At 37.5% G+C, this 15,373-nt stretch overlaps 1 protein-coding gene across 3 annotated transcripts in view; it reads right to left on the reverse strand.

Moving 5' to 3' along the window:
• Window positions 1-15,373, reverse strand: part of GABRB2 (gamma-aminobutyric acid type A receptor subunit beta2) — a 250,599-nt gene that overhangs the window by 234,064 nt on the left and 1,162 nt on the right. For all 3 annotated transcript variants that reach the window (XM_040443934.1, XM_040443951.1, XM_040443941.1), the window contains exons 2-4: window positions 14,694-14,922; window positions 14,440-14,531; window positions 13,374-13,441 (exon numbers count right to left, since the gene is read on the reverse strand). In XM_040443934.1, coding sequence (XP_040299868.1) covers window positions 13,374-13,441; window positions 14,440-14,531; window positions 14,694-14,770 — 237 coding nt within the window. In that variant the 5' untranslated portion in view covers window positions 14,771-14,922. The remainder of the gene's footprint in view (window positions 1-13,373; window positions 13,442-14,439; window positions 14,532-14,693; window positions 14,923-15,373) is intronic.

The following is a 15,373-nucleotide window of genomic DNA, read 5'->3' on the forward strand; positions in this document are numbered from 1 at the left end:
TATATATATATATATATATATATATATATATATATATATATATATATATATCTTTCATGGTAATCTTTGTTGCATACTTTACATATATAAATATTCATCTATACTAAACAGGACACAGTGACTATGTAGGAAAGGCCTTCTGCTATTTCTCAACTACTGAAAACACATTACACACTCTTCAAGAACAGGAATACATATGTCTATCCCTCTTCGCCTCTCCCTCTCTGCATCTCTCTTTGTCCCTCTCTTTAAAGCTCAAAGACACAGCAGCATTTGATTTAATCAAGTTTTGTTCCTGCCGTATTTGCACTAGGCACTAAAACAACAACAAAATGGGAAACCCAGAGCTCTAGGATTGTGGCTACTTTTTTAATGAGAACATAAACAATTAAGAGGTATTCTGTCCAAATCTGGGAATTTTAACACCAAGACACACCTATAGCATTGCCACTTTGACTAAAGTATCCTAAGTAGAAAAAGTTCCATTAAACAACAAATTTCCACCTAAGTGGTGGGGATGATGATCAGAGTCAGTTTGGTAAATTAATGAAATAAAGACATTTTAAAATGTGGCTTTCAAAGATGGTTCATTAAATAGATAGACAGGAAGAGTTTCCTGGTCTGTTAGAAAATGTATAATTAAGATATGAACATGAAAGCTGATCTTTCTGAATAACCAGAGAATTTTATTTATATATATATATATTTTATAATATATATTTTATAATACATATATATTTTATAATATATATATTTTATAATATGTATATATATGTCAGAAAATGTTACTCTGTAGTGATAAAAAGCAATTGGCAAAATGATTTTATTCAGATTTCTTATAGAACAGAACTTAGCCTCCAACAAGCAGTCTAAAATAAAGCACTGAAAAAAATCTGAAGGAAATGAGGAAACTGTTTTTCATATGCTCTGTAATTTTACATATCTCTCACGTGTAAATTTGGCAAGTACTTAAAATATTATGACTTTTAGAATAACAAAGGTATTCTCTAATGAATTCAGTTAGAAAAATGGTTTGTCACACCGACAAGCTAGTATGATTCAAGTAAACACTTAAAAGCATTCTTCCAACACATAAGCCAGATGCAAATGTACGCAGCCTAGCAGATCAGCCCCACCAAAAGAAAGAGCTGGCTTAACAGTGCTTGAAAGAGGAAAGGTTTACACAACTGACTGATGGGAGAATGCTTCAAGAGGTCTGCAGTCTATTAACTCAAACACTCATTTGGAAAAAGAAATAGAAATACGTCTTTAGAAAATAAGTCTTTAAGTTTCTTTGTAGGTCAAAGAAAGCAAACAGAAAAAAATATTTAAATTTCATTTTTTGGAGCACAGTATCTGCAACGATGGTAAGTATACAGAAAGGTGATTAGATTTTACAACCTAACAATGGGCACCTATTCACTTATATTTAAAGCTGTTGACAACTCTCCTTCTTATTTATGATATTCCTTAAAATGGCCTATAAATCATTCTTTAAAGATTAATGTTAAAAATATTTCCTGAAACATCTACAGTTGATGAAATGTCAACAGCCTCACAAAACAGGAAAATTTGTAAAGATGATCTTTGCATGATTATTTAAGAGCTACCTGTCTGATTATACAGTCCCTTGTAAAATCCATTTAAACGGTAGTCCTAAGAAGCAAGAAGATTCAATAATTACTTTAAAACAAATGCTCCCTCCTGGAAGGGAGGAACAGCACACTCTCTAAAATATTACTTGTTCTATGTTGATGCTTTAGAAATTGGAAGGTAGGAATAAATGGGACTGTTTCCACAGAAAAATGTCACCTTTCAATTATCTATATTCCAAGCCATACTATCCAATATTTCCCCTTAGCAGGATAATAATGAAGAATAAAATGGCCTTTAATTTCCATTATTATTCACTGTATCGCTATTTTCATAGAAAATGCAAAACCCTAAACCAGTGTCAAGATGACCATGAGATGCAAATATAACTTTATATACATTTTATAAAATCCTCTTCTTTTAAGTTTATTTATTTATTTCTTTTGAAAGATGGGGGGGGGGGGGTGGGCAGAGAAAGAGGGAGAAAGAGAATCCCAAGCAGGCTTCGTGTTGTCAGCATAAAGCCCAATGTGGGAGTGGGCTTTCATTTCACACAACTGTTTGATCATGACTGGAGCCCAAATCAAGACTTGGATGCTCAACTAACTGAGCCACCCAGGTGCCCCTCAAATCCTCTTTAAATCTCTACTTTGAGTATGTTTGATAGTGAACATTATGTATTAGTTCATAGCTAGATAAATACACATTTATTAAGCAAGTCAAGTAGATTAATTCTCATGATGCAACCATCATTTCTATTTAAAATAAAAAATAAAATAGTTGAGTGAGAAGTGTCTTTTAAAAACTATTTAATTTAGGGGCGCCTGGGTGGCGCAGTCGGTTAAGCGTCTGACTTCAGCCAGGTCACGATCTCGCGGTCCGTGAGTTCGAGCCCCGCGTCAGGCTCTGGGGCTGATGGCTCAGAGCCTGGAGCCTGTTTCCGATTCTGAGTCTCCCTCTCTCTCTGCCCCTCTCCGTTCATGCTCTGTCTCTCTCTGTCCCAAAAATAAATAAACGTTGAAAAAAAAAAACTTAAAAAAAAATAAAAAAAAAAATAAAAACTATTTAATTTAATAAACTATGTAAAAGTCTAGAGATAAACATTTTATAAAAACGTTTTTGATGCAATGGTCTTCTACCAATTAGGCACTGAATTACTGATCTTTAGAGGAGCAACCTCAAGATGTTTGTTTAATCACTGAGGCCTAAAGTTTAAGCACATACTTCAAGAATTATAATTAGGCAGCCATAAATAATTAATAGGGAGCTATTCAGTGCCATTGTCCCTATATGTAACATGTAATGCTACTATTACTAACCACCAATTACATAGCTACCTTTCTAAACAAGGATAGCGAAATCATATTACCATGAAATGTATATTAAAATATAAGTATTTCTGATATTTTTCAGACATCTTAAAACTAAATAATCAATACAGCTATTATTAATTTTTTCATAGTATCAAACACTGTGCTAGGTGCTCATCCCTCCACCATTTTGCAACCATTGTTCAACCTTTGTTCTTTTTAAATACAGAACTGCGATCATTTTAATGATGTGTGTCAATAAAATTATTGTGGAAGTTCCAAAGGACATTTTATAAAAATAGAAATCAGATCTGGAAAATGTTTTTCAATGTTCTCATACTTCCTTTATGAAGTGTTTTCTGCCTTTAACTTTGTTCCTTGTGAAGATGCTTAAGGCTCTCTCATAGTGTCAGAGCACCCACCCAAGAAATCCCAAGGTCTCTTCTGCAGAGCCATCAAGATCCTATGCAATTAAGTTTCACTCTACATATTCATACCCTCCATATGCACCCTACCATTCTGATCCATTTACATTAGCTGTGAAATCTTAGAAATTATATAATCTATCCAGTTGTTAGTTTCTGCATTTCTAAAAGAAGATGATAATACTATTATCTAGGTCATTGGATTTCTGTGAGCATTAAGATAGTCATACACACCCTAAATTTATATTTTTGCAATATTACTATTGCTAATATGCAATGGTTTTCTTCATGCTGTCTATACCCTACTGCCCTTTCCCACAGGACTGTTCTAATTTTCCATCTATTCAAATTGCACTGATTCCATTTGTTCAGTTCAACTCTCTTTGCCATGAAGTCTCTTTCTGCAAATCCCACCCACTCTTACTACTTAGATCTTTATATTGTTGTAAAAATCCATATTACAACTAGAGGCCAGTCAGTTGCTGTCAAATTCTTTTATTACTAATTATCCAGCTTCCAACTTCACTATAAAATTCATGTTCCTCTAACAGTGCCTTTCAGATCATACCTGTGTCAGTCACGTAGAAAACTTAACATGAAGACCCCTGAACGCCATCCTAGACTGAGGAGTCAGACTCTGAATATGGGCCTTAAAAATATGAATATTAACACTAGACTCAGAGATTCTACTGCATAGAAAAATTTGACATTCACTGTAAAACTTGATTCCCAATTTTTTATTTTGAGTCTTTTACCTGAGAGACATACCAGTCTCCTCTCCCACCATCTGAAACACTCTTCTCTCCATCAACCCTCACCTCCCTCTTCAGGCAGTAAGATTAATCTTTCTTGACTCTAGAAAGTACCTTAGTCCCATTTCCCATCCTTCCACAATCCAGCTTAACTGGTAGAGTGCTGCTTAAGTTAGCCCTTGATAAACACTTCCTGGTAGCTTGATGTACTGAAGTCCTTCAACTACCCCTTCAACCAATTCTGCCAATCCATGTTTGGCAAGCATCTACTAATTGTCTGGCATCGTGCTGGGCACTTTCCATGAATTTGTACACCTCAAAATCTCCGATCTTCCTCTATGGCTTACTTTTGTATCACTTTTCTAAGATACAGGTAGATTCACCTTTAAAACTTCATTAATTGTTGCTATTGTGTTAGGAGAGAAGTTATTTTAGCTTCAATTGCCAAACAATTACTTCTAAGTTAAGACCTCTTGGCAAGTAAGTGGGCAGTAGGGGCCAAATTATAGTGCAAGAAAAATAAGACTTGGCAATAAAAATGCCAATAGAATGTTAACAAAATGAGCACCAGCAAGAGCCAATGGGCTAAATACATTCCTATATTTTTCCATATAAATGGGGGCAGGATAACATAAAGCCATGTTTCTCCTTGCATATAAATATATATATATACACACACATATATATACAATGCAAATGAAATGCACATAAATCTTGTGTTTTAAAAACTCATAACCCCTGCTTCTTGTTCCTCTTTTAACTGTTCCTAAGTATTTTTGTCATCTGAAAAGTGTAAATTGATTTTGGAAAAACCGATTAATATCAGAATAGAAACAGTAAAGAGTGGCTGTGTAAATATGAGTCAACTTGATATATCATTTTTTAAAATTTCCATTTATACGCTACTTAAATCCAGTTCTCTATTTTGTATGTGATTTATATATTATTGTTAATGGTGCAAAAGTAAAAGTAAATATGGGAGTACCCGGTGGCTTAGTCAGTTAAGCGTCCAACTTCGGCTCAGGTCATGATCTCATGGTTCATGGGTTCGAGCCCTGCATCAGGCTCTATGCTGACAGCTCAGAGCCTGGAGCCTGCTTTGTATTCTGTGCCTCCCTCTCTCTCTCTGCCTCTCCCCTGCTTGTGCTCCATCTCTCTCAAAAATAAATAAACATTAAAAGGAAAATTTAAAAGATTAAGTTTATTTTTAAATAATCGATAGTTGGGGCGCCTGGGTGGCGCAGTCGGTTAAGCGTCCGACTTCAGCCAGGTCACGATCTTGCGGTCCGTGAGTTCGAGCCCCGCGTCAGGCTCTGGGCTGATGGCTCAGAGCCTGGAGCCTGTTTCCGATTCTGTGTCTCCCTCTCTCTCTGCCCCTCCCCCGTTCATGCTCTGTCTCTCTCTGTCCCAAAAATAAATAAACGTTGAAAAAAAAATTTTTAAATAATCGATAGCTATAATTATGACTAATAATCTATAAAATATATTTTAAAATGGTTTCTCATAATGAATAAAAAATAAAATGTCAATATATTCATTATATGTTTGTAAGATCGAGGAAAAATACCCACCAGTTTACACTGGTGGTAGTAGAGATGTGTATTTTTTATAAAGAAAGCATAAATCTGTAAAAATATGCATGGTGTGTTAAGTGAAAATATAGACTATAAAATTATCTCTACAAAACAAGTGCAACGTGTAAAACATGAATAAACTAATAGACGAGAGCTAGAAGGTAATACAAATTAAAACACAGTTTTAATAAAAATAATAGGGATATGGGTAATTTTTGCTTTTGATATTTGTTGGTATTTTCAAATTGGTTTCGTCACAATGTACCACCAAACATAAATGAAAATGGTGACGAAGCACAAAATCAATGAGAAAATCTCAGTGACAAATCTCTTTTCTCTAGTTGCTTAGAGACAAAACCACAACACCATTCTTTACACCAGTGGCTCTCAACTGGGGACAATCCCCTCACCCCACATGGCACATTTAGCAATTTCTGGAGACACTTTTGGTTTTCACAACAGCAGGAGTACTTCTGGCAGCCGAGTGGAGTAGAGGCAAGAAATGCCATGAAATTTCTTACAATGCACATGACCGCCCACTCACAACAAAAAAGTATCTGGTCCAAAATGACAGCAATGCTGAAGGTAAGAAACTTTGTTATAGAATGATCATAAAACAAATTGTGCCCTTCCCCAAAGTTAACATATATACACCCTTCCCATATAGTTAGGAAAAAGACTTTGATTTACATTCTTAAAAAATTCCCACAACCACTTAATTACTTGGAGGAGCACACCAAAGCACACATGATGCACTAAAACATGAAACTTGAGATACTTCCTTAGCCTGCTGTCTCCTGCAGAGGAAGCCCATTATCACATCTTTATTTCATGCCCATAGTTAAGCAAGAGCATTGTTCAGGGTACCCACAAGGTAACAGCAAAAAAATTGCCCTAAGAGTTAACCAGAAAAAATAGACTTATAAACTGTCAATATCAAGTGTCATAGATGTTTTAAAATAGGTAAGTCTTCTAGAGATGTAATCTTTATAATGAGTCTAATTTATACTACATGGGATGGAGGAAGGAAAGCTCTGGGAAGAAAAGGAAAAGAATTCAACTACCTTTAGGAGAATTATCTGCAGAAGCAATTAACCAGAAATCAGAAAAATGTGTTCTCAATGAAAAAAAAAAGTTCAATTGAAAATGAGGTATTTATGATAACAAAAAGGGGGGGAAAGGGTGTGGTGTTTTCACACAGTGTCTACTCACTGCCCATAACCCCTGAGTTTATGATTCATAAACATGTAGCAGCCATTATTTCCTGGCAATTATTGGCCTTAATTGTTATCTGATAGATTCTTCTAGGGCAAAAGAAAATTATTAGACAAGTTAACCAACAGCACCCGTTCATAATGACAGAAATTACAACACATGAAATATTCTGGATCTTATGTAAATTTTCCTTTATTGCATGGTTTAAGTCATGCTCAACAGATGTAATTTAAAGTATGTGTTTCTCAAGGATGGGTATCATTTCTTCTATTTAATGTATACTGAATAAGCTATCTACTTGGAATCACTAATAAAATTAAGATTTTTTTTAAGGCGAAGAGAGTGAGAAGTATCATCTTATGATTAGTTTCTCTGATCTATCCACTCTTTCAAAAAAAATAGCAGCTACAACAAAACAGGGTTCTCAAGGAATGAAAATGATTTTTTTTTAACGAGTCTTTGCTACAACTTAAAACTGCAGCATGGTTAAGATCAAGCAATGTGAAGTCAGTCATTTGTTAGCTGTGTGACCTTGAACAAGTCACTTAACCTCTCTTGGCCTCAGGTTCCTCTTTTGTAAGTAGGTTGATGTAGCTACCTCACTGTTTTTATAGGAGCATTGGATGAAATAATGCAAATCAACAGAATACTTACATGAGTTAAGAACTCAATAAGCACTAGCTTTATTCTATTTGTGTTACATGACTTGGAAAATGTTGGGTAATATACAAGAGAGGGAGAAGGGATGATGGTGCAAAGGAGTAGAAGAAAAAGGAGAGAACATAATAGCTTGCTAAAAGTTGGGTAGGAGAACTTCTAAGCATAATTCACTTAGGCTTAAGCCTGCCTGTAGTCGGAGAGTGTTCATACACACTTCACCATGCTTCATTGCTTCTTGGCTATCCTTCTGTGTGTCCCAGGTAACCTCACTTACTTACCCTTTCTCCACAGAGGCCAATTTTAACCTCCTCTATTCTCAATAGGAAATGTCTCCCATGTTGGAGAGAATATAGAGGTCTTCAATTAAGTGAGACTTTAGCTTCCTGTCCCACCGCCCCACCCATCTCCTGTGTTGTATCTGCAACCTGCTCCCTTCCAAAGGAAACTTCTCCAAATTATATATCACTCCTTTTAGTAATTGCTCTCTCCCCATTTTACTTCCGATCCAAACTTTTCAAAAGTATAGTTCCCAACTACCAAAGGTCCTCTATATTTACCAGTGAGCTATTGTTACTACTACACTCGGTAGATGAATCTCACAACTTATTTCAATTGACCATTTTGGCATGTGACACAACTGATCACTTCCTTCTTTTTTAAATTCTCTTGTACCTCCACTTCCAAAACACTGTTATCTGCAGGTTCTCTTCCTAACTCTCTGATTGTTGCTTAGCTCCTTGTTACTCTTTGTGGACTCCTTTTCAGTGTTCCTCCACTTGTGCTCACCAGATCTCTAACTGTAGCTGTCTTTTCACTTTCCCTTTTTAATTTTGTCCATTCATACTGTTATAAATATTACCTATACGATGACAATGTAGAAGCTCACCTCTCTAGTCATGACTTTTTTACGTAGCTCTAGACCTGTATTTCCCAATCCCCACTGGGAGATTTCATGTGTGTTGAAAAGTCAACATATCCCAAACTGAGCTCACCATCTGCCCGTATACCTAATCCCTCACTCCCGCCTCCAACTTGGATGCCCCTTTTGTTTCTGAATATTAATAAATAGTACCATCAGAAATTTGGGATTCACCAGGTCCTGCTGCTTCTACCTCATAAATGTGCTGTTTTTCTTTCTTCTATTTTACATCCCTGCCTCAATTCATCAATTCTTCCTGGATTTTTGCAGTGAGTTTTCATCTTATCCCCCAACTTAAGTCTTGCTTAACTCTTCATATTTCAGAAGCATCTTCTTGAAGTGTGAATCTGTTCATGAAATTCTCCTATTCACATCCTTTCATGGATCTCTACAGTCTTTGGAACAAAATTTAACACTTCAAGCTGCAAAAATGGTCTCTATAATTTGATCACCACCTGTGATCTCAATACAAGCTCTTATCACCTCCTTACTCCCACTCCCAATTCCAGTCAAAGTTACTTGCAAATTCCTAACCCCATTTATTTTTCTGTGTCTTTTTCTCCTATGTGCCATTATTTCTACTTGGAACATCTATCCACAGTCCTATAATTTCTAGTTAATTTCTTCACCTAGAAATTTCTATGTAATATCTTAGTATTCTGCATTCCCAATATGCCCTTTGTATTTCCTCTTTCAAAGCACTTATAATCCTGTATTGTGATTTTTTTCTATATTAAACAACAAATGCCTTGAATTTGAGGACTATGATTTTATGCTCTGTTTCTCCACATATATGGTACGGTGTCTAGTGAATAATAACAAATTGCTGCTATGAAAACAAATAGTTCACCCAATATTTGTGGCATTCACCCAGGGTCTAACATCCAACCAGTCATTGTGTATAGAGCAAAACCACATGGAGTGATATATTATAACTCTGTCTACATGTAGTTTATAACATGATCAGGAAAACAGAATGAATATGTAACATACACAGCATTTTGAAATGGCAAATAACAAATGAATGGTGAAACCAAGAAGTGACAAAGGAATTCATGGGAAATACAGACCACTAGGTACTCATTCAGCTGCTCATAAAAAAGCTTTAAAGAAAAGATAAGACTATGCTAAGCATAAGTACAGTAAGAGTCTACAGAAGAATTAAGAATAGTGAGCACCTAGATATTAAGTCTCATGAGGTCAGGAGACAAATCAATTTTGTTCATTGCTCTGTCTCTGAGGCCTACAACATGGCTGGATCATAGTAGCTGCTAAATAAGCATTTGTGTTGAATTGAATTTTAAACTGTGCATCTGGTGATGCAAGAAAACATCTGTTTTAAAAAAAAGGCAGCAGTTTTCTTCATTTGCCATTCCATAAAAAGGTAATTTGTGTGTGTGTTTACTAGAACTCTTTCCTCAAAAGTGAAATATTGCTTCACTCTTTGGTTGGCAAATGTGTTGTTTCAAGATGGAGAAGAATCTACTTTAAATGAAGAGAAAGCTATTTCAGTCCATAATTCTCAGAGCCAATTTTGGATCTTAAAATGCACTTTTCATCAAAGAACCTTAACAAAAAGATCCCTGCCAATGTAACCAAGACATCTAAAAATATTTCATTCTAGAGCCAAGCTTTCCACTCAGGAGCATTCTAATTGAAATCACATTCTTCCAAAGATCTAGCATTGGGCCAACAGTCACCTGAGTAAGCTACCAACCTCACCTTCACGAGTAAGAACTCACAACTGTATGACATTTAGGAATTCTGCATTTTCCTTACATTTATGCTAGATTTCCATGTTTTCCTGGAACTTTTTTGTACTCAACAGAGCTACTAAATAAACCAAACCAGAAATACATATAACTTTGAGTTGGAAGTCAAATTATTATGTCCCCTCTCAATTCACACATAAAAAAAAAGAAAAAAAACAAACTTGAGACCTAGTATATTACCTTTAGGGCAGCAGCTGGAGTGGACACAAATTCTCTTGAACGATAGCCTGTTATTCAGTCTTCTACATAAGCTATGTTCATGGAACATCAACACTTTCACATGTATAGTTTTGTTAATTCTGGTAGTCACCTGAAATAGGTACAATGGGACTATTCCTCCTCTTCAACAGGTGAGGAAATTTAGCCCTGTCCATCTGTGAATTCCCTGAGGATGACTGAGCAGCAGAAGCAGAACTAGTATTCAAGACTCCTGATTTGGTTCAGATTTTTCGATCACTGTCATTTACCAAGAGTATCACATTGACATGTCTCTTTTCCTTCAGTACAAATGAGTCAGTGACAATCTAAATGGTCTGGAGCCTACCATCCTTCAAAGGAAGATTCACCATAGTAAAAGAAAGTTACAATTACCAGAGGTTGCAGGTAATAAAAGATAATGAGGCAAAAACATGTATGTTAATCACTTTTGAGGTTTCATTTAAATAATCAACCATTCTTTCAGAACTAAAAATAATCAAGACATATTAACACTTTTAGACCCCTATACTAGAGGTAATATGCCACAAGCATCTTTATTTTATTTACACACCAATGATGAAATTTCCCATCTGTTGCTTCAAATCAAATAAGCATACTTAAAAATAACATACATCACAAAATTTTTCTTTGAAGGATAATTTAAGTCACTATAATGTTAGCTGAAATAAGTGTTAATTTTTCAACAAGTAAAAAATGTGTCTGGACAAGTCCACATGTGGTAGCAGTAGGCTAAGAAAGGAATCTGGCATGGAATTTTTAACATTTCGTTCTAATCATTAATGCTGCAGTGCTGGCCTATTTACAACCTGACATTTGTTTTTGCACTTTCAACATCCCATGATTTTTCATCAACAGTAAATAGCTTTAAGAGATGTCACCCTGCCTTAGCTGGGTCTATATTTTGACTAGCAGGTCTTGGCATTGTGTCCAGCTCAGATACCTCTCCAAAATGCTGTATGCAGGTAAAAGGTGAACAAAATTTAAAACACACACACACACACACACACACACACACACACACACACACAGCACAGCACTACTCTAAACAGTTGGGGGATATAATATATCCAAGTTCATAGCTGACCTATCACAGGTGACCTATCATCTCATCATTGTTTGTTTAGAATCTATTTCCTAATTTTCCATAGAACACCATTTTTGTGATGCTCCAAAGAGGAGGGCTGTAAAAAAATAACATAAATAAATCAAAAGGCAAAAGAAAGCAGCCTAATTTAACCACATGCAGGACGCACAGAACCACATCTGATTTCTGTCATCACTTTGTGTCTAGCAACACAATTTAGATTCAAGTCTTTGGGACTTAGGAAGTACCCACATTAGGACCTTTTTAAATTTTTCTAGTAAAACTAAAAATTTAAACTAATGAAAGACCTCTAGAATTCCACAAAAGCGAATATTTGTGCATCTGAGAAATTAGTTTCCCAAGGAAAATGTATTCTCTAGACACACAGGGAATTTTCATAATATGTGGGAAATCTGTGGTTCTGAATCACCCAATATTGTCTCAGTCTGTTTTTATATCCTATATGAAAAAAGCCTTCCCAATAATTAGAATATAAGAAGATACAAGGCATTAAAACTTTGCGGAAACTTTATAGAAAGAGTTGAATATTCCCTGGAGTAGTTATGTTTTATAATGTCATAATGCTAATGACTATCACCTGTCTTTGGACAATGTATAGGGATGAGGTTAGTTATTTGAGTTTTCTCTCTATTTAAACTCTGGGAATATGAAAATCTGAATAATGTTAAGAACATATCAACTACTTTTGCTGTCTTGAGTTAATTAGTAAATGTCCTAACTTTCAAGTTCTGATGGCTGGCTGAGAAGTCTTTTACATAAAACTTTACACACTACACCCTTTTCTTTATTAGTGCATTTCATTTCTAGGAAGAACCATGCCACAACAGTCTTCTGAAATGTGCGGTGTGCTTTCAGTATTGAAAGTAACATTACCATCTTACAGTCAAATGTGGCCTTTCTAGACAGACTTTTCCAAGGGAGAAAACTTTAACAACACAGAGTAGAAAAGTCACTGGAGAAAGAAGTAGCCCAAGTATTCTGGGATATCTAGGACACTTGTCATGGTTTTGTCTGTCTGCAGTGCCCCCACATGGGCAGCAGGGGGCGCTCCTGCATGAAACAAACCCCCCACAATTGTCCCTGGTCAGGAAGAGAGGCTTTTTCTCAGCATTTGCCCCAATTCCAAGGAGGGAGCCACTAAGGAGTGCTGCTGTCCATAAACTGTACAAGCTTAGGACACGCAGTGTACAACACTGCAAAAGTGACTAGATAGGGCACATGGGTCTGAGCCTACCTTCAGAACACAGGGTGGACAATTTTTTAATTTATTTTTGTGGGGAAGAGACATTAAAAGAGCAGGTGAACAATTGTGGGGGGAGGTGACAGCCATCAGCTTGTAAAAAGGCCATCTCTGAAAGCAACAAGTGGACATCTGTATCCCAGGGTCATTTATTTAGTCTATTAGCGACAGTTTAGTTTGTAAGATTATATTCCTTGTGAAATAGCCTCAAAACCGTTCCCTCTTTTCCTGACCCCACTCCAAACTCAGAAAATCACTTGATGAACCTGGTTCCTCAATAAACCTTACGAAATGTGGCTTCTGCAAGGGATCTTGTGCATGTGGTTGTGTTTTGCACATGAATTATGATGCTTTTACTTGCTCTGTACCAATTCTCAAGTATCCGAACCAGGTTGGAAAAATCATTAGGGACCAAAAAGCAAGGGCTCTGAAACCTCAAACACAGTGGGTTCCAAAGCAAAATTCCCAGCCCTCATCCCCATTTCATATGCTTACTCATGCTTATGCCACCCCCACTGACTGACCCCTTCCTACTTCCTGTCCCCAAATGAAGGTCTGTAGAGGTACAACTATAAACCTCAGTACTCACCATATTGACTTCGGAAACCATATCGATGCTAGCAATGTCAATGTTCATTCCCACGGCCACAGGGGGACCTGCAAACCAAGATGGCCAGCCACGTGATTTCTCAGAACTTCATTCATTCTCAGCAAGAGTAGTCCCTGGGCTTGGGGTATTCTGCCCCAGATCCCTCCCCCGCTGTTCACCCTCATTCATTGCTCCTTTTTAAAAAGAGTGCCAGGCACTCCTCTAGGAAACGCTCTATGGAACATGCACACACGTGCCTTTGTGGAAGAGATTCCAATTTTGTCTACATATGTAGCTGTCTCAGTGTGAGAATACACACAACTCACAGAAGCACAGGAATCAGTCTAGCCCGAGGGAATTTTATATATTGCACTAAAACCCCCTCCTCCTCATTCTTTCCCACTGTCCTTCAGTGAGCAGGTTTAACTCTTTGAGCTTCATAAGAGTCTAAAGCAAAATTAAATGGGCATAACAGTGTATCTAAGGCTGCAGCAAGGGGTCCTTCACCCTTCTCCCACCTACCTCCCCACCTACCTTCTGGCGCTCCCGAACCCCCCCTCCCTCCCACCGCCCTAAGCAGTGGGGCTTCCAGGACTGGAGAATACCCAGACACCAGCCACTTTAAACCATGCCAGAACTCTTCCAAAGTAGGCGGGCACAGGGGATTAATGCCACTTTTCAACCAATTGCCTGCACATTTTATTCTCAAAAATGTTCACGATGGCCTCCAGTAAGCCAGGTTCTCTGGGTACACCATTAACTAAACTTAAGAGGCTCGTATCTCAATGAAGCAAAGACGGTGAAGCAAAGGATTTTAGCAGTGAAGGTGAAGGACAGCAGTCACCTATAAACTCTAAGAGGGTCTCACTGAAAGACCATCTAAGTGCTGGATACTGACAAATAGACCTAAGTTTGGATCACTTTCTCAATATGGTAACACAGAGACACATCCGATACACCACATGCAGCCAACAATAGGGAGAGGGAAGGCACAGCGCACACAAAGCTCAAAAGACAGCTTAGGCTATAACTAGGCTGTTTCTTATTTCCAAGGCAACCCCATTACCTCCAAAATCTGGTCTCAGACGAATGTCATAGCCTTTCAGGAGTCTATCCACTGTCTCTTTAACCAGCGACATATTACTAGGGTCATTGACACTAAAAAAAAAAAAAGAAAAGACAATAAACAGGCATCAATAAGGCAGCAGGCACAGCGTCTTCAGCATCTATCCGATCCTCACTACAGATCCCTGCTCACAGAGGTATGCAGACAGAGCCCTTCAAAGTGAAATGAAAAAGAGAAATGCTGGGCACACTTACCTCTGCGCACAGACAGCGGCGATTATTAAGGGGAATGACCAAATCCCAAAGTAGCCCTTTTTCCGGACTCTCCACATCCCTTTAGTTTTTGATGGGATTGAGGGTTTCACTGAAGAGAGGAGATCCAACTTAGTCTGCCCAGTGCAGTAATTCTAATGTGAGGCGCATGCGCACGGTGTACCAAAACATCAAAGGGGCAGCGGCGGCTGCCTGGGACCGAGCAGATTTTCTTGCTAAGGGAAAAAAAAAAAAAAAAAAAAATTAAAGGGGAGAAAGAAAAAACATATATGTGTACAACATATACATAGTTGAATATCACCCCACTGGAGGGCCCAGAGTAAAATCTTTGTTTTCCTTCCGTTAAGACAAAAACAACTAGAGCCTCGGGTAAGTTTTGGTAGTTGCGGGAGGCAGTTTTGCACCTCACGGGTTGTGGGTTTTTGGGGCGTGTATGTATGTTTCCTCTTAAATATGCAAAACCAGATTAGGAATTTAAAAGACAGCAGGTGTGGAGTGCTAGTGGAAGACGGGTGCCTGGGAGCCCATTTCTGGTCTCAGCAAGCCTATGAGGCGAGGAGTTTGAACTTTATTTCCTGGAGAATAGCATCCCCTGCGTGGGGCGAGACGTGTGCTGGAGGTGGGGGTTGTGCGGCGGGGGTTGGGGGGGGAGGGACGGTGGG

The sequence above is a fragment of the Herpailurus yagouaroundi genome, unplaced genomic scaffold, assembly GCF_014898765.1.
Source record: "Herpailurus yagouaroundi ecotype Mexico unplaced genomic scaffold, PumYag 29, whole genome shotgun sequence".
Taxonomy (NCBI): Eukaryota; Metazoa; Chordata; class Mammalia; order Carnivora; family Felidae; genus Herpailurus; species Herpailurus yagouaroundi.